Raw genomic sequence first — 21,171 nt, 5'->3', positions numbered from 1 at the left:
GCTACTCAGAGACAAAGTTGTTCTACCATATAGTGGTGCTGAGGGCGGTGGGGTTGCGGGGTAGAGGGGTGATGGGTGGTGGTGGGTGGGGAGTGAGAGCTGGCGGCGGGGGTGGGGGGCATCTGAAAGGAAATCACCAGACACTACAGTCAGGCTAACTTAGAAACCCAAGGTTAGGTCACTCTTAAGCCAGTGAACATGGGTAGCTGACCTGCTGTTAAAAGGACATTATCAACACTGAAATTTCGTTAACTCAGAACTAGCTTCTACACGCCTAGACCTCCCCGAGGGTCCAAAGTGACATGGATGGATATTCTTTGGAGGCTTCGAGTTACTTCATCTTTCTTCCCTCCTTCTTTTCAGTCTGTGATGTAAGCCTAGGAGTTTACTTTCCACCAAGTCTTGCCGCTATTAGACCTTAGGGCCTCCTGCCATGAGCTCTTTCTTACCTTTCTGACACCTCCTATGTCACTTTACTCTGATGTTATTCACACCCCACACTCACCCTTCACATGCAATCACAGGCCCTAACGTTAGATGTATTCATTGTTTTCATCAAATCAGGGAATCCTGTTTATTTAAGATAGGGTCTCATACATCCTAAGGTAGTTTGGAAAGCACTGTGTAACTGAGGATATTCTTCAATTTCTAATCCTCCTGCCTCTACCTTCCTAGTGATGGGATCATGTGTATGCATGCAACCCTGTCACTCTGTGGATATGCGGCTGGGGACTGAACCTGGGCTTCATGCATGCTAGGCAAGTGCTTAACAAACTGAGCTGCACCACCCCCCCCCAGTACCAAAACAGAGATCTGCACATCAAATGGCCTTCACTTCCAGCTACAGGAGCAGCAGAAACCCCGCCCCCTTCTCCCTGCCCTCCCACTAACCACGCCTCCCTCATGTCTGTCACTTACCTTGAAGTGAGTGGATGGTGATACTGCCTGCTTTCATTCTGTGCCACATGGAGGGTTATGGCTGCACAAAAGGAGAGCTACTTTTAGCTCAAACTACAGCAGGAAGTGATGGCTTCCACCAAACAACTGTGCAGAATTAGCAAGCTGCCTAAGAGATCCTCACTGCCTGTCAGAAAATAAAACCTGCAGAGAACATTGAAATACAGCTAAAATGAACACTGATTGACAGCAGCTAACTAGATCGTGCAAAACATTCTGAGAGAAGGAAAGTCTTTGCTAGAAATCTCCTGAAAAAAGATTCATCCCTTAAAGAAAGGACTGGAGACAATCACATAAGCAAAGACTGTAGTGGACTTTTGGGCTGAGCTATTCAGGGAAAACCCATCAGATGAGGCAAAATGAAACCCAGGACCTGGAAAATGAAGGTTCTAGACAAGTGTCCCACTTACTTTGGTAAAAATATGAGAGCGCACGGATACTCTGAGGAAATAAAGTACATACTCGACAATATTAACTTCTAGGCAAAAATGTCATAAATTAAGTAATAATAGGACAGTTAAGAAAGAACTCAGAGCAAGTGCTCATAGCTTAGAGGAACCAACGGGAGAAATCCCAGCAACAGTAATTATCATTCTGTAGATTCTTTTCATACATGACAAAATCCAAAAACAAAAAACAAACAAACAAAAAAAGCAACCAAGTTTTGAGTCAGGTTTTCCAACAGAATTTTGCTGAATATTTGGAACCTAATCCTTTACCAAAATGATCGATGGGGACTTGGGTGTTCGGTCTGAGTTATGATGCTCTACAAATAAAGTTGGAAAGATATTCTGGGATGTTACTTGATCACTAGAGACCCACAAGTCATCACCACTAGGAGAAATTTCAATCAGATCCCTATAGAATGGTCAGTTAGAAATCCACTCAATATTCATGGCTAGGACCAGAGAAAGGGGGAAAAGAAATGGACAGAAGATATTTTGAAAAGAGGTCACTCGTCAAAAGAACCCAAAGAAATGAAAGGCTTAGTAGGGGGTCAGGCATATAACCCTGGTAATTAAAGCAGCTTCTACTGGAAGGAATTTTACTCTTGGGTGCAAGGGTATGGATTATAAAAGGGGCTCCCTGAACTCAGACACCACCTCCTACCAGGTCAGACTGTTTTCCCCCCCAGGGACGGAAGGTTGGCAACTTCTAGACTTATTCGAGCCAGATCCTAATATTCCCTAGAACATTTTCTAACCACGTACTTCCTAGTGGCTAACATTGATGCCATGGGGTTCTCAGAACCTTTTGCAAAACATACTCAGGGGTGGAGAAGGAGGAGAAGAGTCTTGAAGTTTTCGAAGGAGCATTCGTAAGATATTGGGCTGTGAAGACTTGGAAGGTAGCCTCTCTTGTATCCTTGCGATGTCTGAAGCTGTAACCTTCTGGCAGCCGGCATGAGTGAACAGCACATCAGGTCTGGAGGCAAGCCCAGACTCACAACTGTATTCCTTCCCGGACCATGTCTGCAGCCTGGTAGGGCCCAACGCTAAGTTACTGAACTCCATATATGTATACGGTGACAACCTCCTTAATCCCAGCCAGCTGTTATGGTAACAGCGGTGCCAGGGATGGCAGAGGACCAGCAGAAACAGAACACTGATTAATACCAAAGGGAGGGTTCTGGCCAGGAAATGACGGTGACTCACCACAACTGAATTCTGGTGAATACATAGAGCATTTGCCATGGTTTTTTTTTTTTTTCTTTTCTTTTCTTTTTTTTTTCAAGAGGTGTTACTCTGAAGTTACCATCTGAGTGTGAACGGATGCAGCCCACATGGCTAACAGTGAGTTCAGTAGGCAGGGAACATGTGGGAACAGACTTGGAAGGTTAAGAGCAGCCTATTTGCTCTGACATCAGTCATCTGGGAAGTTGGAACTACCGCCTCCTGTGTCTGCTGAGCTAGAAGACCCAGGGGTGGAAGGGTTGCTGCAAAAGAACTTTTAACATGCTGAAAGTGGAAAGTGACCCATGTTGAAAATGACAAAGGCATTGTCAATGGTGTAAACCTCTGTCCCAGAACAGTTTTCCAGCACTGAGATGCAAAATGGAGGTTGAATTCTAATATGCTATAATTGGTTCCAGAGTAGAAGCATTGCGCGACAAATGGTGGTTTTCTAGAGCTAGGGCATCTGGAGGTGGGGTCTAGTTAATATTTAGGGTATTGATGAAAGCAGAAGACAGTGAAGCCGTTCCTTACACAGGCATTAGCAGGAAATGAATGTACCCTTCCCCACGATGCAAATATGCAAAGGCCTCAAACTATGTTTAAGGTTCTGTTCTTTAGGAAGTGCACGGAAGAGCTGAGAAGATAGCTTGGTGGGTAAGAGTACTTCTTCTCTAAACACAAAGACCTGGGTTTGAATCTCCAGCACCTATGTAAAAAGCCATGCATGTCTATAAATGACTATAATCCTAAACCTGGAGGATGGACAGCCAGCTTAGCCAAACCCATGAGCATCTCATTCAGTGAGACAGCCAGTCTCTAGGCAACCAAGCAAGGAGAAATTGAAAAAGATACAAGCCGTCATGCTCTGGCCTCTAAATGCTTATAAATGGGCACCCATATCCATACCTTCACACTCATGTACCACACACACACACATGTGCTGCACACCTACCACTGCCGCCCCCACATACAAATGGGAAATAAATAGATACAAGGGCAAATTTAGTCTGTGATCAAATATTTTCCAAAGAATTTGAACGAGACTTTGGGATGAGAATTCATAGCCAGAGTGAGATGTTTACAGTTGCAGACTGATTGCCATGCAAGTCTGATGACCTGAATTCAACCCCCAGTGCCCAAAAGTTGTCCTCTGCACTCCACAAGCAAGGCTGAGACATGAGCATGCCATACACATGTTCATGTGCATCATGAATGCACATACAATGATACTAATACATCAAATGTAAAATGTATAACAGTGATCCCCTGTTCTGGTCAGATAATATGCGCATTCTGGAGCATCCGTTCCAAGCTCACGTTCTGATGATCATTACTGCTCTTTTGAAGGTTCTGGGGGCATTAGGAGGTGAGGCTCCTACAAGCCAAGGGACGAGACAGAGGTTGGTAGAGCAAGACATTCAACATCCTCCTCTGTCCTCTGCACACATGTACAGAAGCAGGCACACCTGTACACACATGTGCACTCATACACTACACACAAACGCCCATAAAAAGTCTCTTTAAAAAAAAACTCACTCTGATGCCATATTTACTTTGAAGTGGAAGGACTTTTGCAATGGAAAGATTCCTATTTGTTTTCCCCCAAAATAACATGAAATAGCTTCTGGAAAAACCCTCAGTCAGAACGTGGATCTCATCCACCTTTATGACTTTCACAGACGCAGACACGGAGGGGAGACAGTCTGTCTTGTGGGAGAATTTGGCAAAAGATCTCATCGTGACTTAATCTGGTGTAGCTCAGGTTACAACTGCTGTAGGAAACTGATTCCACACAGTTAATAAAGCCTGCCTTGGTTGCAACCAACCAACATTGATGCTACCACTGAATGGGCTCCTTTAAGGGGCCCTTCCACATCCTGAAGACTCTGAAGTCAGGAATCTCACATGTCTTTCACTGAACAGACCATCTTTTTCCAGAACTTGAAGACTTGAGGCAATTAGACCAGATGTAGGTGTAACCATTAGACCCCACACATGCCCCGTTCAGCACCTTACAAGATCTGGAGGGCAGGGAATTCAGCTTGTCCTCTGCTGAGTCCTCAGTGCTCATTGTTTATCCACTTAAACTCAGTAAACACTTAATGACCAACTAAAGAAAAGCCACTGCAATCTTCCCCAAACATTCATACATCCTCATAGTGATTGAAAAAAATAGGAACCGTGGGCAGCTATAGAAAAAGTAGAATATTGGATTTGTATGTATGTGATCCACAGAATATAATAACTATGATTGGTTGCAAAGACCTAAGAAGAGAGGGGGAGGGTATGGAGAAGAAAAGAATTACGAGCTGTAGAAACAAAGAATATTGGATTGGTTTTTGGAGTGAGTTTATTTATAAAATGGTCAGCGTCTTTGTAAGTCTGATTGTCCATCCATCAAATGGGTCTGGAGAATCCTATAAATACCTAGCACCCACGTAAGGCAGGCAGATGTGGCAGAATACTCATTCCACCAGACCCTTTGCTTCTTAGCCAAGTGAGAGAGGGCCTGGGAGGGGAGGGGGCCACAGGACTAGATTTTAACTATTTGAGGATAAACATTGTGTTGGCACATTACTGGATATCATCAGAGCATGCTTAGAGGATGCCTACAAGTGCCGATGTTCTCCATTTGTTGTGGCTTGAATGTGACCTGTCCCTTATAGACTCACATATTTGAGCACTTCATCCTCAGGGATTAGCACTGTTTAGAAAGGTGCTTGAGCCTTTGAACATAATAGTTCTCACAACAACACAAAGTCACTACAACGCCATTCTCTCTTGCTGAGTAGAGACAGACGGGTGGGGGGAACTGGAGTTTTCTAGAATGAGAGAGTAGCAAGAAGGCAAGGAGTACAATGGGGTATCAGAGAGAGTTAAAGGGGGATTCCAAGGAGTGCTGGGGATACTGACAAAGGGGGACACATCTGGAAAGAACCTCGAGAACAGCATCCTCAACCTGAGTCATGACCCTTTGGGGTTGACTGACCCTTACACAGGGGTCATCTAAGACCGTGGGAAAACAGAGTCATTTACTTTACAATCCATTAACAGTAGCAAACTTACAGTCAGGAAGTAGCAATGAGAACAAGTTCAGGCTTAGGGTCACCACAACATGAAGTAACACGTCAAAGCATGGCAGCAAGAAGTTGAGAACCGCTGCTCTCAGGTAGGTGGAGGACGTGCAGGCACTGTACATGAAGCTAGGGCTAGCGGCACACCTGCAGTCAGGAGGCCTAAGGCAGGGTGATCTTGTATTTCAGAGCAGCATGCATTCCGTAGTAAGAACTTGTCTCAAGAAGCGGGGAGGCGCAGAACACAACTAGACTAACACTGTGTGTTTATCTTGCTGCGTGTAACAGATTGCCCACCCCTAATTGATAAATCTATAACATAATCCCTATCCCCAAGGCTCAGGAAAAATCATGTTGCCAGGGGACAGATAGTATCTTCTATATATGACAAGAAAACTGAATCCATAAAACCTCAAAAATATGGCCCCCTAAATAAATCCTGAACACCACCACCACCAGTTGCCATGCCAATCTGAGTGAAAGAATCCCTCAAGCCCCACCATACATAAGGAACTATAGGTAATTAATGGCTGCTACAACAGCATGGGTCAACATTCTTCATGGACAAGGCAAATGAAATGTTATTTAATCCAAAGTGAAGTCATCCCCAAAACAAATAAACATAGGAGCAAAAAGACTTAATAGGCTGTAATGTATATACACACATATATGCACATATGTGTATATATAAATAAATAGCATTTTATATTCAATATAAATTTATAAATGTACACACACATATATAAAACAATAATTAAAGAAGAAGAGGTTATTAGTTGGAGAGGGATTAGAAGAAACAAGGGAGTTATAGATAGAACACTGGAAATGTTATAAATACAGTACTAACATATAAAATTCCCAAAAACTTTTAACTAAAAGAAATCTCTACCTCTTCTAAAAAAACCACCTGTCACTCCATAAGTATAATATATATTAATATATTATAACATTAATATGTGACTAGTGATATGTACAGTAGAGCAGTGAATCATGGGCTCTTTAAAATATCTTTTATTACATTTATTTATTGAGTGTGTACCATGGTGCACATGTGGACAACTTGTGGGACAGTTCTTTCCTTCCACCAACTGAGGGAGCTAGGGTCCTCAGGCTTGGCAGCGAGTGCCTCTCCTGCTGAGCCATCTCCCTGGATCTTGAGCCTTACAGAGCCATGAAAGCTCCGAGTGGGTGATAAAAGCTACAGCCCTTCTCTGAAGAAACATGTATTTTTACTCTTTCATTTTAAAATTTGGGTTTTGTTCATAAACATAAAATATGTTAAAAAGTACTTTCTGAAATATGAACTTAATTAAAAGTCACAATAAATAAAAATTATTTCTTATCAAATGTCAAGAAAAAGTCAAATTTCCTTTGGCTCAACTGAGAAAATGAAATTATAGCTGTGATTTGTCTGTCTGAGTGATACAATTATATGACATTTCAAACCTACTCCTTTAGATATAATTCTTTGGTTTTGTTTTTTAGGGGTGGGGATTGAACCCAGGGCCTCACACACAGCCAACCTCTTCTCCATTTTGACTTTCCTTTTTACATAACCATGACTGTACACAATTCTATCGGGATTCTAGGGCTCGCAGCAGCAGGAGCTCCCTGTGCTTTGAGATGAAATTAATGTAGTCTCAGGTAAAGTGTGCATCTTTGAAGTTGTCCTTAACAATGACAAGAATTACCTAAACAAACATGATCAGAAGCCAGTCCTTTAGACATTGCGTACACAGGAAAATGAACCTTCTTTCAACTCACCAGTGTTCTGTTCCCCTCTTTTCTAGTATCTTCCATACCCACGTTCTTCTTTTTCCCCATCTTTATTAAATTGGGTATTTCTTATTTACATCATACCCACATTCTTATCTCTCCCCAGCCATCAAAGACCTCTGCCACCCAATCCTACTGCTGCCATGCCATAGGGCAGCAAATAAAGTCAAACCATTTCCATCAAAGAACCTGCATGCATGACCATTGGCTCCATGCCGTTCTCCATCACCACAGCAGTTGCATTGGATCCTGTCATAAATGTGAACCACATACCCTGTACACATAACTTCTCCTGTGCCTGTGATGCTATACACACAGAAAGCCCTCAATTCACTGTCACTTTCTAAAATAACAGAATCCAGATCCTGCCGATTCTGGCATGGCCTTGGTAGAGACAGAATGACAATGCTCCTGCTCTGGGGCAGGGCCAAGAGACATGGGCCTCCATAAGTGTTGATGGCTGCTGTGGACGTAAGACTTGTCTGTATAATAATGTACATATTTTTACATTCCTCCCTTGGAGGAATGTCCTCCCTGTTAACATTAATGACTCCATGATAGTCAGAGATAGCATGAATCCAAGGAGTGAAGGTGTGGTAATGTGGGCAGAATGGTAAATGCTGGGACCTTCAAGACAGCCCCTGAGGCTGTAGGAAAGAACTCTAAAAACATGAGCACAAAATATATTCACAGGACCAACAGGCTGACTCTGTGACAGGCTTCAAATTATCAATTCAGGAGACTAGGCCTAGATCTCTGTTTCCCAGAACTGGGCAAATCCAGGCAAGTCGGTTATTGTAAACCACCCGTACCCCCACCCCATTGGGGGCACAGCCAATCAGAAGCTGCCCTGCCACCTGGCCTTAGGCAAGGACAACGAGTCTGCAACAGTCTGGAATTTCACAGAGCCTAGCCAATCCCAAGACCCACACACCTATGAAGATTGAGCCAACCAATTAAGATAAAGGTCACCTACCCCTCCCTGGAACGTGCTTTTAATTGGGCCTTTGAGTTCACCTGGGTATCTCCTTCTTGGTATATGGTAGACCCCTGTATGCTGAACTTCTGCAGGATAAACACTCTTTGCTCTTGCATACTCTATGAGTCTAGGATATCATTCTTTAGCAAATCATGGACCCTTACAATATAATTTCTGAACTATGCAAAAAATATAAGGATACCATATGAATTGCATGAGGGGCTTCACAAATCTAAATGAACAAAGGCATTAATGAGCCAGATATAAAGACAGGCAGATTCCTGCGCTCAAGGTCAGCCTGGGACAGGTAGCAGTTAGGTACAGGCCTGGTTGGAATGGTTCCAGGGTTGGGAACCATTCAGCTATCTTATTGTCTGTACTTAGGCTTGCCGTGTTTTCCTTAAAGTTCAGGGACTGCTGATTTGTGGGATAGTCAAGAAGGAACCTGGAATAAATAACCGGATTGGTATGTAAATAAAAAGATAGGATTTTTTTGGTCTATATGAGATGAGTTAGCTGAAAGCTATAGCAGTTGTTTTTAATTTTTTTGCTAGAGAGCTAAGCTGTCTGGATATCTCTGGAGAGTGAACACAAGTTCTTCAAGAGTTTTTCCTAAGAAGATTTCTGCAGAAAATCCATAGAGATTGAACACAGCTTTTTTTTTTTTTAAGAATTGTTCATAATTCTTTTAGACTCTTTTCTAAAAGGATGTCAAAAATCCCAACAATTATTTAGAGAGTGAACACAGCTCTTTTAGAATTTTTTTTTTCTGGCTTTCTAATTTTGATTGAGAAAACCCAAGAATTACTTGTTACAATTTTTTCCAACAAGATTCCTGATTTGGTTGGAAGAAACAAAAAATTTTTTACAGCAGCTTTTCTGACTTTGGTCAGAAAACCCATGAGCTATCCAGAGAACTTTTAGAATTTTTATTAGCATAGAGGACTGTCTCAACCAGAGAGAGCTGCCTGGAGCAGAAAGCTAGCTCTCTCAACCAGAGTTTTCAGAGTAGCAAGAAAAAGCTATCTAGAACAGAGCAGAGTACACACACACACACACACACACACACACACACACACACACACACACACACACAGAGAGAGAGAGAGAGAGAGAGAGAGAGAGAGAGAGAGAGAGAGCAGTCTGAAGAGCTGTCTCAACCAGACTATAGAGCCAAGAGCTATAGCCGTCTAGGGAGCTCAAGTAGAGCATAAGTCACCATCTTGGACCCAGGATTTGCCATTTGTTTTTCCTGCTCTCAAATGCTCCTTCTCTCAGCAACCCTCTCCAAACTGAGGCTGGTCCTTGGCAAGATCCGGATATCATTCATCCTGAAGAGGACACTGTATGGCTTATGCCAACCCACATTTCAACAGTCACAGACAGTGGTTAATGTTAGAAGAAACAGAAATGGGTAGCAAAGGCTCTGTTTCAACTGTTGCCAAGCCAACCTTGATTTCCTTAATTATTTTTTCCTAATAGCAGAGCAGAAAGCTGGCCTGTTAACTATGTCCTCGGGGCCTTGGTGGGTCCACAAAGTTACAGGAAAGCTAAAAACATAATACTCTAGATTAGATTAGAAAGCTGTTCCTGATCAGATCATTTGGTCAAACTTAGCTGGTGACATACCAACTTCTTCTTGATTGCCATTGGCCTTCTAACCTACAGAGAACATTAGACAAGACTTGGAAAGAATGTCCTGGCTATGCACACAGCCATTGAGGGCAACTTCCCACACATTTTCAAGCCCTAAGCCATCACCATCATCCTCCCTCTTAACTACTGGCCATGAGGAGTGAAGCTGTGCTTTTAAAACTATGGAGGAGGGCGCATTAAGTCTAGTGCACTCACCCCAAAGTCTTCCCACTCATATTATGATAATCTAATAGTCTCCCTTGGTCCTGCTAAAAGCACAAATCTCCACCACAGTGAGCTGTCCACATTCGCCACAGCAAGCCTCCACAGCATGGTTATTTGGCAAAAACAGGAGTGTTTTTAGCAACAAAATCCAAGACAATTGTGAGCTACGGTCTGAAACCAGCATAGCATAGGGCAATTAAGTGCACATCTGTTGTATCTGGCTCCCAGCTACACACACTCCACCGCCTTCACACAGAAGCAGTGCATCACTACTTTTTTTTTTCTCCATAAATTAGAGGCCCAAATTTGTTTGTGAATAACCCCTGGTTATCTGTTTAAACCTCTAGATTTAAAAAAATGTTCAGAGGATCTGACTACGTATCTCAGGTTAGCCACAAGCTCCCAATCTTCCTGACTTAGCTCCCTGAATGCCGGGACCAAGGGTGCATGCCAGAGCACTGAGTCTAAAATGGTTTTTAAACTTTCTTGTGAACTTTATTTTTAAAACTACATCTAAACACTTAGTGTTTCTATGCCTAAAAATAACAAATTATTTGAAACAGACTTAAATGAAACTCCAACTCAAAGGGACGTATACAAGGTAGTGTAACTCTTCTATCAGAAATGCCTAGAGGGGAGTGACACTGGTTGCTCTCCATTTTATGAAAACCCTGATGCCACCTCTCTGTGATGTCACCTCTCTGTGGAGCCATCTCTCTGAGGTTTGCTCATGTCACCTCTCTGGTGGCTGCTGCCAGCAGCTGGTCCAACATCCTTCCTCTTTCCCAGCCAGGAAGAGAGAAAGCTTCACTTTCCACCGTGGTTAGCTGAGCCTGGACCAATCAGGTGACTGATTGTCAGGCATTGACTGGTTATGCCTGAGATGCAAACTATATCCCTGTTGATTATTGTTCCTGGAAGGGTGGGCAGCACAAACTGGCTTATGCCAGTCAGAGCCTGTCCATGGTGAGTCTATTCCACTGGACAGTACTAAAGGAATGAGTATCAGGAGATGAGCTTCTCTACAAACTAGGAAAGACTGTTGAATGCTGGAAGGCAAACACCTGGTAAATATCAACTACGCCTTCTCCCTCTACAAACAGCCATCCCTCTTAGAACTATAATGACCCATTATAAATGTCTTTAAAGCATCACATGGTTTCTAGAGACCAACTGCAAAGATAGAAATGAGATGGTATTTCTCCAAAGAGCAATCCGATTGCTGTTACAGTAACTAGAAGCTGATATTGTGAGAGCTGAGTTCTTGAATTCCTGCTCTCTCTCTCTACCACTGAACACTTTCCTGGCCCTGGGTGTCAGTACAGGAAGAAAACAAGAGTATCTACGTCATAGGGACTGTGTTAAATCATACAAGGGAAGAGCTCTTGCAAATCAATAAGTACCTATCATTGTTACCCCACCACTGGGAGACCTCTCCATGATGGACAGAGGAACTTTTTCTGTTTCTGAGACCTCAGTGCCTCTCCTGTCCTCCTAGACAGCTAGTGAACTCTTGCGAGGAGTGAGTGCATCTGCTTCCCTATCACTGCCTCACTCCAGAACCAGCTTCAAGGGAAGGAAAGAGTTAAGGAGCCAGGGGCCAGCACAGCTGAAGCAAGGGCCTTGGTCCAGAGCCCTTGCTGAAGATCTAGGAATGGGGTTTGGGCAATTACTCTGAGTGCTACTGGAAGAGTACAGCTGACAGGGACTGAGGAAAGAGAGGTAGAAGCGTTACTTAAAGACCACATCAGGGCACTTGGCTTCCTTTGTTCTGTTTTTTGTTTTGTGTTTGAGCCTGACAGGCAAAGGGCCAAGATGGGTCATCTGGTTTAGTCCCATCATCTTAAAATAAAAAACCTGGAAATTTCCCCGTGGGAAAAGAAAACAGAGAACTCAAAGGAAAAAAGACAATAGAGGGTTTAATCCAAAACATCTACAAGCAGATGTGTTGGTGGATTTTTCAGATTCTCTATGAAGGGTTCAGTTTCTACTGACTACTGATGGAGAGGCAGGTACTAGTTCCTGTGGAAAGACTTCAACTCGGGACTATGTGTGCATGTGTGTAGGGCAGAGCATAGACCCTCCTGCTCCGTACGGATGAGCAGGCCCTCCCAAAGATTTCTTTGACCTCTAGGCTTCTGCCTGCATATGACAGAATACTGGTCACAAGAATGCATCCTGCTGGATGATGAGGAGTAGGGGCAAAGCAAACCAACAATTAAAAAAGCAACCACACAAAATCCCAAACACTGTTTCAGTCTAAGGTTATCAAAATTCTTATTGGACTCTGCAGAAGATAAGGTAAAAAGGAGTGATAAAAAATGTTTTACATTTTGTTGTAAACATTTCTCATGAGTACAGCTTCAGATTTATAGAAAATTTCCAACATACACATACACACACACACACACATGCATGCACACGCACATACACATACACACACACACATGCATGCACACGCACCTACACATACACACACATGCACCTTCTGTATCCTTGGGTTCTATATCTATAATTTCATTAAACTGTGGACAAAAAAATATTCTAAAAATTAAACTTGTGTTAGGTGTGGTGGCACACATATGCAATCTATTCTAACACTTGGGGAATTGAGGCAGGAAGATTGTGGTATTCACATTGTTTTTAGTTAAGCATCATGGATAATCTACAGAGTATTTGAAGTACACAGGAATAGGTCATATGCAAATGCAATGGCAATTTATATGAGGAACTTGAGCATCCACAGATTTTGGTACCTGCAGTAGGATATTCTGCAACCAATTTTCCACAGATAATGAGAAAAAATTGTCTACGTAACATGTACATATACTTTGCAACTAGTATGACCTGTTAAAACCTTATACTACTATGCCAGGTGGGGTGGTGGTACATGCCTTTAATCCCAGCGTTCAGGAGCCGATGGCAGGTAAATCTTTGAGTTCAAGACCAATGTGGTCTACAGAGTGAGTTCCAGGACAGCCAGAGCTACATGGAAAAACCTGTCTCAGAAAACCTTACCCTACTATGATGTGCTTGTTATCATTGTTAATATTGGCTAACATTGTTAACTCAGTGTTATGATTCCCAAAATTGATGCCTTACTAAAATGTCTTCAGTTCTTTTTCTGTCTGAGGATCCCATCTAGGTACTGACTAAAGGAGATGATGTTGAGTCACTATGTCTCCTCTGCCTCTACTAGGCTGTGACAGCTTTCAGACTTGGTAAGGACACTTCTGAAAAAAAAAATGCACTTTTCAGGACGTCTCTTATTAATTTGTGTCCCTGATGTTCCTTTCCATTAGACTAGGGCTATATGTTTGTGGAGGAAAACTATAGAAAGATAAAGGGTCCACCCTCATTATGTCACACCAAGGGACAATAGCCACACAACCAAACATGGATGACTTAAGCTTCATCATGTTTACCTGTTTATATGCCTCACACGAAGTTACATTGGGGGATTCAGCCATTAAGCCTACTTTTAGCTATGCTTGTCCTCTGACCTACATACAGTGCTGTTGCACATGTACATCCTCTCCCACACACATCCCCCCCCACACAAACACACACATACATACACACATACACACACAGCAAGTAAAGTAAACACAAGCTTTTGAAAGTCACTTGGATATTCTTTATTTGAAAGGTGAAGAGTTGGGGTTGGGGATTTAGCTCAGTGGTAGAGCGCTTGCCTAGCAAGCACAAGGCCCTGGGTTTGGTCCCCAGCTCCAAAAAAAACAAAAAAAAAACCCAAAAAAACAAAAACAAACAAACAAAAAACAAAAAAAAAAAAAAGAAGGGGGAAGAGTTAACTCCATCTCCTCTGTGGGAACTGTTTGATGTTACCATGCTTGCTTCAAAAGAGAGCACAACACGATAGCTCCACAATTCTAAAGACCCTTTTCTGTGGTGTGGGAATCAGTTTCTTCTCTCCACTCACCTGTTTGTTCAATATTCATCTACTGACTGGGTGGTACTGGGATTGAGCCCAGAATCTCATGCTCGCTAGACAAGTGGACTACCACTAAGCTACATCTTAATGGCTCAGTGACCCTGGATCATAAGACACTTTATTTTATGTTTTGAGTTATACTTCACTATGCAAAAACTATCCAGTAGATTAGCAAAACTAGAAAAAGGACAGCAAGCTGACCACTCTCTAAATAAAACAGCCCTATGTCTTAGAGAGATGATAGATAAAATCTTAGAACTTGGTGGTCCAATATGGTAGCAGGTTACTCACACTCAGAGAGGTCATCAGTTGGGAGATCAGTTGGAAGATATTGATCTAAGTCACGTACTATTAAAAAGATGGAATGAGCTTGTGCTAGCCTTCCAATGCTGTGACAAAACGTCTGAGAAGAGAGAAGGAGTCATTTGAGCTCACGGCTTCAGTCCATGCTCTACTGGCTCCGTTGTGATTAGACCATGGCGTGCCAGAAGCAACCACAGCCAAAAACATGGTGGTGGGAAGCTGCTCCCCTCACAGAGACTATGAGGTAGAGTACCAGAAGGCTCCAGAGACAAGATGTATCCCCTCAAAGGCGTGCCCCAATGACCAGCATCTTCCAGACCAAGCTGATTACTGGCTGAGTCATCCATGAGCTCCATTGATGAAATCAGCATGGTTGTGATCCAATTCCCTCCAGAACATTACTAGTTGAGAATCAAGTCTTCAATTTGTTTTCCCAAATAATTAGGAAAACATTATATTATAATCCAGTCTTAGTAGATGAGAATTCATTTTAAACCATGAAAGGTACTAAGCCATAGATTCAGAAAGTTCCTTATATCACAAAGTATAAGTTAAATCACAACGATAGCCATCATATTAAAGCCACCAGAAACCAAAGGCGAAGAGAAACGTGAGAAGCAGACATGTTTGAAAATGGCTTATCACGTTTAGAAGAGTAGTAAGGAAACCGAGTGGGGATTTTGGGGCAGAAGCCAATGAAAATTCAAAGGCACTAAATGGTCTTCAGATGAAAACATAAATTAGATTAAGTCAGTCAACCCTAAATTTGATATATAATGAAAAACATCTTCCATAAATAACAGTAAAATAAGGTTGTTTTCAGACAAATCAAGTATCAACTGTGAAAAATGCCACTAGCAGGTCCTAATGAGTGAACTTCCGACAGAGTGGAAATAATTGCAAAGAGATAAACGGACATCTTGTAAATTGTGACGGTCAACAAAACGGTAAGTGGTCAGTGATATTAAGTAGGTATTGTTTGCATAAGGAATAATAACAATGTCTATGGCTAATTTTTTTAGAAGTAAAATATGATAACAGCATAAAAGTCAGAAGGGGAAAAATCATATGCTACAAATAGGGTTTATAGTTTTCTAAGGGCTCTAAAATTTCCTAGGAAGGGGCAATTAATTAATAGAAGATGTTAATATGAAGAGGGGGTAGAGGTAAATGAATTTGTAATAAATCATGAAATTATAATAAATGAATTATGAATAATGAATGAACATTAAATAAAAATACTGTGTAAGTTTAAAGGAAGATAAGATATCAGAGCAAGAGGAATATGGAATGAGTAGGGGAAATATGAGAGAATCTTCAAACTCCAATCTACAACATTAAATGTGAATTCATTAAATGCTCAAATTAAAAGACTCAGACTACAACACATAAAGCATCACAACCCGCCTGTGTGCTAGCTCGAGTAGTCACGCCCAAGGGGAAAGGACTGAAGAGCAACAGCAAACCAGCAATAGCCTACGTTCTGGGGATTCCCTGCCTAGGAATATGCCCAACCAAATGCCTCCAGAACAATACAAAGAGACATGGGCGTAAGTGATCACAGAAATATATGTATAAAAATTCAAATGTATCAACAAGGGAATGAACAAATAAACCAGATTCTACTTATACAATGGAGTACCACACGCCAATGCAAATATTGAATACATTTTATACAAATAACAACAGAGACGGGCTACAAGCATGTTAGTCAAAATAAGCTGGTACAAACAATATCACATATCACATATGAATGCACTGCTATACACTTTAAAACAATACAATAATAAGCTATGCTTTTTAAAGGAATATACATATATATACACATACATATACATATGCATACACACACATAGATAGATGATATAGATATAGATATAGATATAGATATAGATATAGATATAGATATAGATATAGATATAGATATAGATATAGATATAGATATAGATATAGATGATATAGATATAGATGATATAGATATAGATATAGATATAGATATAGATATAGATATAGATATAGATATAGATATAGATATAGATATAGATATAGATATAGATATAGATATAGATATAGATATAGATATAGATATAGATATAGATATAGATATAGATATAGATATAGATATAGATATAGATCTGATGCCGCAGAGGCCAGAAAAGGGCATCAGATATACATATCTGATATGGTTATTGTGAGCAGAATCTGTCTGGGTCCTTTGCAGGAGCAGCTAATGCTCTTAACTGCTAATCCATCTCTTCAGAACCCTAAGATATGCTTTTTAAATTTGCATTACAGTTTTGAGGACAGAGGCAGTGATTGGAAGCGACCGGAGGAGCTCTGGAGGATCTGGTATTATTTTCTTCCCTTCAGTGGTAATGCTGTTCTGCTTTGTGATTATTACACATTGTAATTACATTTTATGAATTTTTGTTATATTTCCAATTTTAACTTCAATAAATCTTCAAGTCAGGCATGCTGGTAAGAGCCTGTAATCACAATGTTTGCAGGAGTGGAGGTAGCAGGATCATTATTTGCAATAATGAGATTCTATCTCAAAAGTCAATGCTGGGGATGTTGCCCAGTGCTAGAACACTTGCCCGACATATGCAGAGCTCCGGCTTTTATCCCCAGAACTGGAGGTAACTCCTCCTGGCCATGTTTCCCTATGTACCTGCCAGTCAGTCACATAGTCCTCTTGGCGTTTGCTTTGTGTCTATCATGTCTCCCTGTCCCTGATTCGAGTCATCATTCCAACTCTGTTGTTTTACATTTCCCACAGAGACTAATCTAAATATGCAGTAACTGCTACCCAGCTGTCCTTCATTCACCAGATAGACTAACGTTTCTGAAACATCTTTGTGCCATGTTGTAAGCGAAGGTGTCTGAGGGTACCTGGAAGAGAATGGGGGACACCAAGACAAGAGTCTGATCAAGGCGACAACTTTATTTTTCCCCAAGGCTGAATTTATACCATAACATGGGTAACAGAGGGAGGGGGGAAGTAAGAAACATTTACACAGGCCAAGGACACAATATTCGTGTGGTCAGGGAGTAGGCTGATGTTGACAGGTTGTCAGAAAGGTCACAGGTTTGTCATATCTATTAGTCAGCAGGATGTCTTTATCATATTATTATTTTTCTTGACCACCAGATTTGTATTAGTCTTCTGCAGCTGACTGGGGATTTTCCATGAACCTAGTCATACTTAATTTAAACATCAACAATGGAGGGCTTCAAGGGCATCCTCCCAACACCATGTCCTTGTCCTTGCAGGGCTCCAAGAACAGACCTGACAGGGGCAGCAAGGGGATGAAGAAAAGACAATATGTAGACACACAGAAAAGCTTGGATTGAATGTTTTTGTTTTTTTGTTTTTTTTTTTCTCATCCCAATGGCGAATCCTCAGCACCCTAGGATCTTAGTGAAGGGAGAGTTGGGATTATGGTGTACAGCTCAACAAGGAGACAAGGCTACTGCATATGAAATAAACAGGAGGCAAGGTTATCTGATCTTGGTAGAAGCAACCTCTTGGGAGGCAGGGGGAGCTTCCAATATCCAGGAGGAGAAAGCTGTTGTGGACATTTTTTCGTATACGTTATCAGTATATGCACAGGGACCAGAGGGAGGCTTTGCCATTCACCTGTTTGTCACCTTGTAGGTGGAGGGGAGACTTGGCCACTTCCTATGGGTCTGAGGCTGTGGTTCTCGACATGGCCTTGCCCATGTCAAACAATATATGTTTACCCAGGACTTCATTTACCCACGGCTTCCTTCACTTCCCTCACCATTTATCAAGGTCTCAACATAATTCTTTAAGGACCCTATACCCTTCCTTTATTGCTTTTATGAGAGAGTTTAACCAATGAGACTCAACGAAGACAGCAGAACACAGTTTTGCTCAAGAAGGGAACAATTTATAGGGTAATTTCAACTAACTCGGGGTTCTCAGTGACGCATATGAGAATGAAACACAAAGCTAATGTTGTTACATACACAGTCCACAATCAGCTAGAGGTGTAAGCAACTGATGAATGACGTTGTTTTCCATGGAGTTCGGATGTAAGTTTAGACGTTTAGTTCATACCGTCTTCGCTAGTTCACGTGATTTACCATTAACGTGGTCATTTTGCAAGTAGGGAAACTGGGGAAAGGAGAAGCAATTACTTAGGCTCCTACAGGTGGGGACACGGGGCTCTAGATTCCCAAGTCTAGATTCAGAACTGTAGAGAAAATCTTTTGTACTAAGTAGAAGCATCACCTGTCAATAAAAAGCCCATGGCCAATGAGCCGGGGCAGGATTAGAAGGTGGGACATCCGGCAAAGAGAGGTTGGACACTAGAAACTTTTCAGTCATGAAAGATTCACCCAGAATGCTGATGGAGATAGACCCATGAACCTGAGGAGGGCTAACTAAGCATGACTTAGACTAGTTCAAATGGGATAACTGAGTTATGACCTGGTGGAAATGAGCCAAAGTTATTGGCCTAGACATTTATGCATATGGTTTTTAAACCAGTGATGAGACTGACTGTAAGATTAGGGACTGACGAGAGACATTTACTAACTATGCTCCAATTTTTCATTACATGGGTTTGTGTATTGCCTGTGGGTTAAGGAGTTCATACACATGCCACAGTACTCATGTTAGAGGGCAGTGTGTGAGATGCACCTCTCTCCTTCCTTCTGCAAGGGACCCTTTACCACTCATTGACCCATCTTGATATTTTAGGAGTCTATCATTTCTCAAGAGTGTGAGGAAAACGAGAAAGAATACACAGTGGTTGGGCCCTTACCACATGATTGATAAAAAGAATTAGCCTTTGGAACTCCCAGGATTGCCACTGGTCCCTTGGCTTGGCCCAAGAGCATAAACAGATCAGTTTTCAGGGATTTTAACGAGAGTCACTCCAACATCTACTCTGAACAAATCTTTCTTGCAAGCCAGTTAAAAATCAGGTTAACTTTAATCCATTTGACACAATTCTTTTCCTTCCAGGAATATTATCTTGATTCCTTTATGTTGGGATTTTGACTTTCATCTGCTGGTTTTAATTTAACTTGTATTTCTAGTCTTCTGTGCATGTACCCAGAGGCCTTTGGGGGGGGGACACATAATTTTAAATAAGTTAGAACATTAAAACCGGAGAGATCATTTTAAGTCAATTTGTCCCATGTTAGGAAAGATAAGTAGAAGGCAAGAAACTCACTTCCAACATGTTCAAGCCGTTCTTTCAAAGACCGCTAATGCTGAAAGCCAGGCCCTCCCCACATAAAGGACTGTATCTCATCTCGAGCCATGATTCACAATAAATTCATTCTTCCTTAAGTTGCTTTGCCCAGCATTTTGTCACAGCAGTGGGAAGAGTAACTAGAGCAGCCTACATGTCTGTAGTCTTCCCTAATGAAAAGTATCTCAGGAATGCTCTCCTCAACGGAGGAGAACATGTGTCTCCAGTCAGAGCATTTTCAGATACCACCCATCAGCTTTTCTCCTGGCACCCATCCATTTAATTATATTCTCCTCTTCACTCTTCCTTCTTTTCATCTATGTCTTAAATAGATCCCAAGTTCTATATGAACTGTCATTATCTCTTGATATCTGTGGGTTAGGTCCAGAGCCCTTGTGTATACAGAAATCCAGGAATGCTCAAACCTCTTATAAAATGACGTAAGACATATATAATCTACGCTCCTCCTCCTGCGTACCTAAATCACTTCTAGATCACTTAGAATAATAACACAACACAATGTCAGGCTGGTAAACAGCTGTTTACTCCAAGGGGAGTATTAGGACAAAAGAAAGAAAAAATCTGTTAATGTTTAGCTCAGGCTCCACTTTGGATATTTTCCTCCATGGGTAGTTTAAGGCCACGAGAGTAAGACCTGTAGACATGGTGGATAGCTGTGTTTCTCTTCAATTACAGCTCCACACTGGCACAGTGCCCGGGATGGAATTAAGGAGCTCGAGAGGGGCCTAGATGCTGAATGCTTGGCAGGAAATCTGACTTAAATTAGCCATTATTACAAAAATACTAATCAATTGTTTTACATTCACGTCCTTCCCAGACTTCCTGCCTGCCTCTATCCCGTCTTCTTATTTTTTTTAACCCTAATTATGAACACTAATGGTGAACAAGCTGCAGCAAGGAGATAAAACTCCTAATGCGTACAGGAGGGATCACCGGGATTATTTTGAAACTTAAATTATTAACACCTCATGTCTATTTTCAAGGGTTATTGAAACTGTGAGATCTCACAAGAAAGACTTACTCTTCGTGGAAAAACCCAAACACCTCAATGGGTTCACAGAGGACACCAGAGACCAGGCCAGGACACCCCTGAGATCGAAACACAGCATTCCTCCCTGAGGTCCCAGCACAGTCAGAGCAGCATACCAGACACTTCAGGCTCCAATTCGCCTTGCGATTGGAAGGCTTTCTTGCCTATTTGTAGGAGGTTTTCGGTGTCCTACTGACATAAACCTCCCAAGGCTGGGACAGCATCTTTGTTACATCCATGGTTGTTGCTGTTGACTATTCTGCACCTCGTGTTCGATAGGCAAGCCCTCTAGTACTGTCCTAAACCACCAGC

General features: G+C 41.8%; 1 protein-coding gene and 1 non-coding gene across 7 annotated transcripts in view; one reads left to right on the top strand and one right to left on the bottom strand.

The window, feature by feature from the left end:
- The window catches only part of LOC103694135 (uncharacterized), a 43,231-nt gene extending 40,758 nt beyond the window's left edge, over positions 1–2,473 (bottom strand). For 5 of the 6 annotated variants that reach the window (XR_015641892.1, XR_015641889.1, XR_015641890.1 and 2 more), the window contains exons 1-2: positions 2,225–2,463; positions 919–979 (exon numbers count right to left, since the gene is read on the bottom strand). Coding sequence is in view for 1 of the 6 variants with exons in the window: in XM_087591892.1 (XP_087448018.1) it covers positions 919–979; positions 2,225–2,471 (308 nt within the window). In the remaining 5 variants the exon portion in view is untranslated. Of the gene's footprint in view, positions 1–918; positions 980–2,224 lie in introns of all 6 variants that reach the window. The other variant, XM_087591892.1, reaches the window with a different exon arrangement.
- A 6,725-nt stretch (positions 2,474–9,198) lies between these two features.
- LOC120097971 (U7 small nuclear RNA) lies at positions 9,199–9,263 on the top strand. Its single transcript, XR_015642053.1, has one exon. It is a non-coding gene; the product is annotated as a U7 small nuclear RNA (small nuclear RNA).
- Positions 9,264–21,171: the final 11,908 nt, after the last annotated feature.

The sequence above is a fragment of the Rattus norvegicus genome, chromosome 17 (assembly GCF_021556685.1).
Source record: "Rattus norvegicus strain SHRSP/BbbUtx chromosome 17, alternate assembly SHRSP_T2T, whole genome shotgun sequence".
In the NCBI taxonomy this organism is placed as follows: Eukaryota; Metazoa; Chordata; class Mammalia; order Rodentia; family Muridae; genus Rattus; species Rattus norvegicus.
Note: the sequence above shows the minus strand (reverse complement) of the source record. Positions and strands in the feature narration are given on the sequence as shown.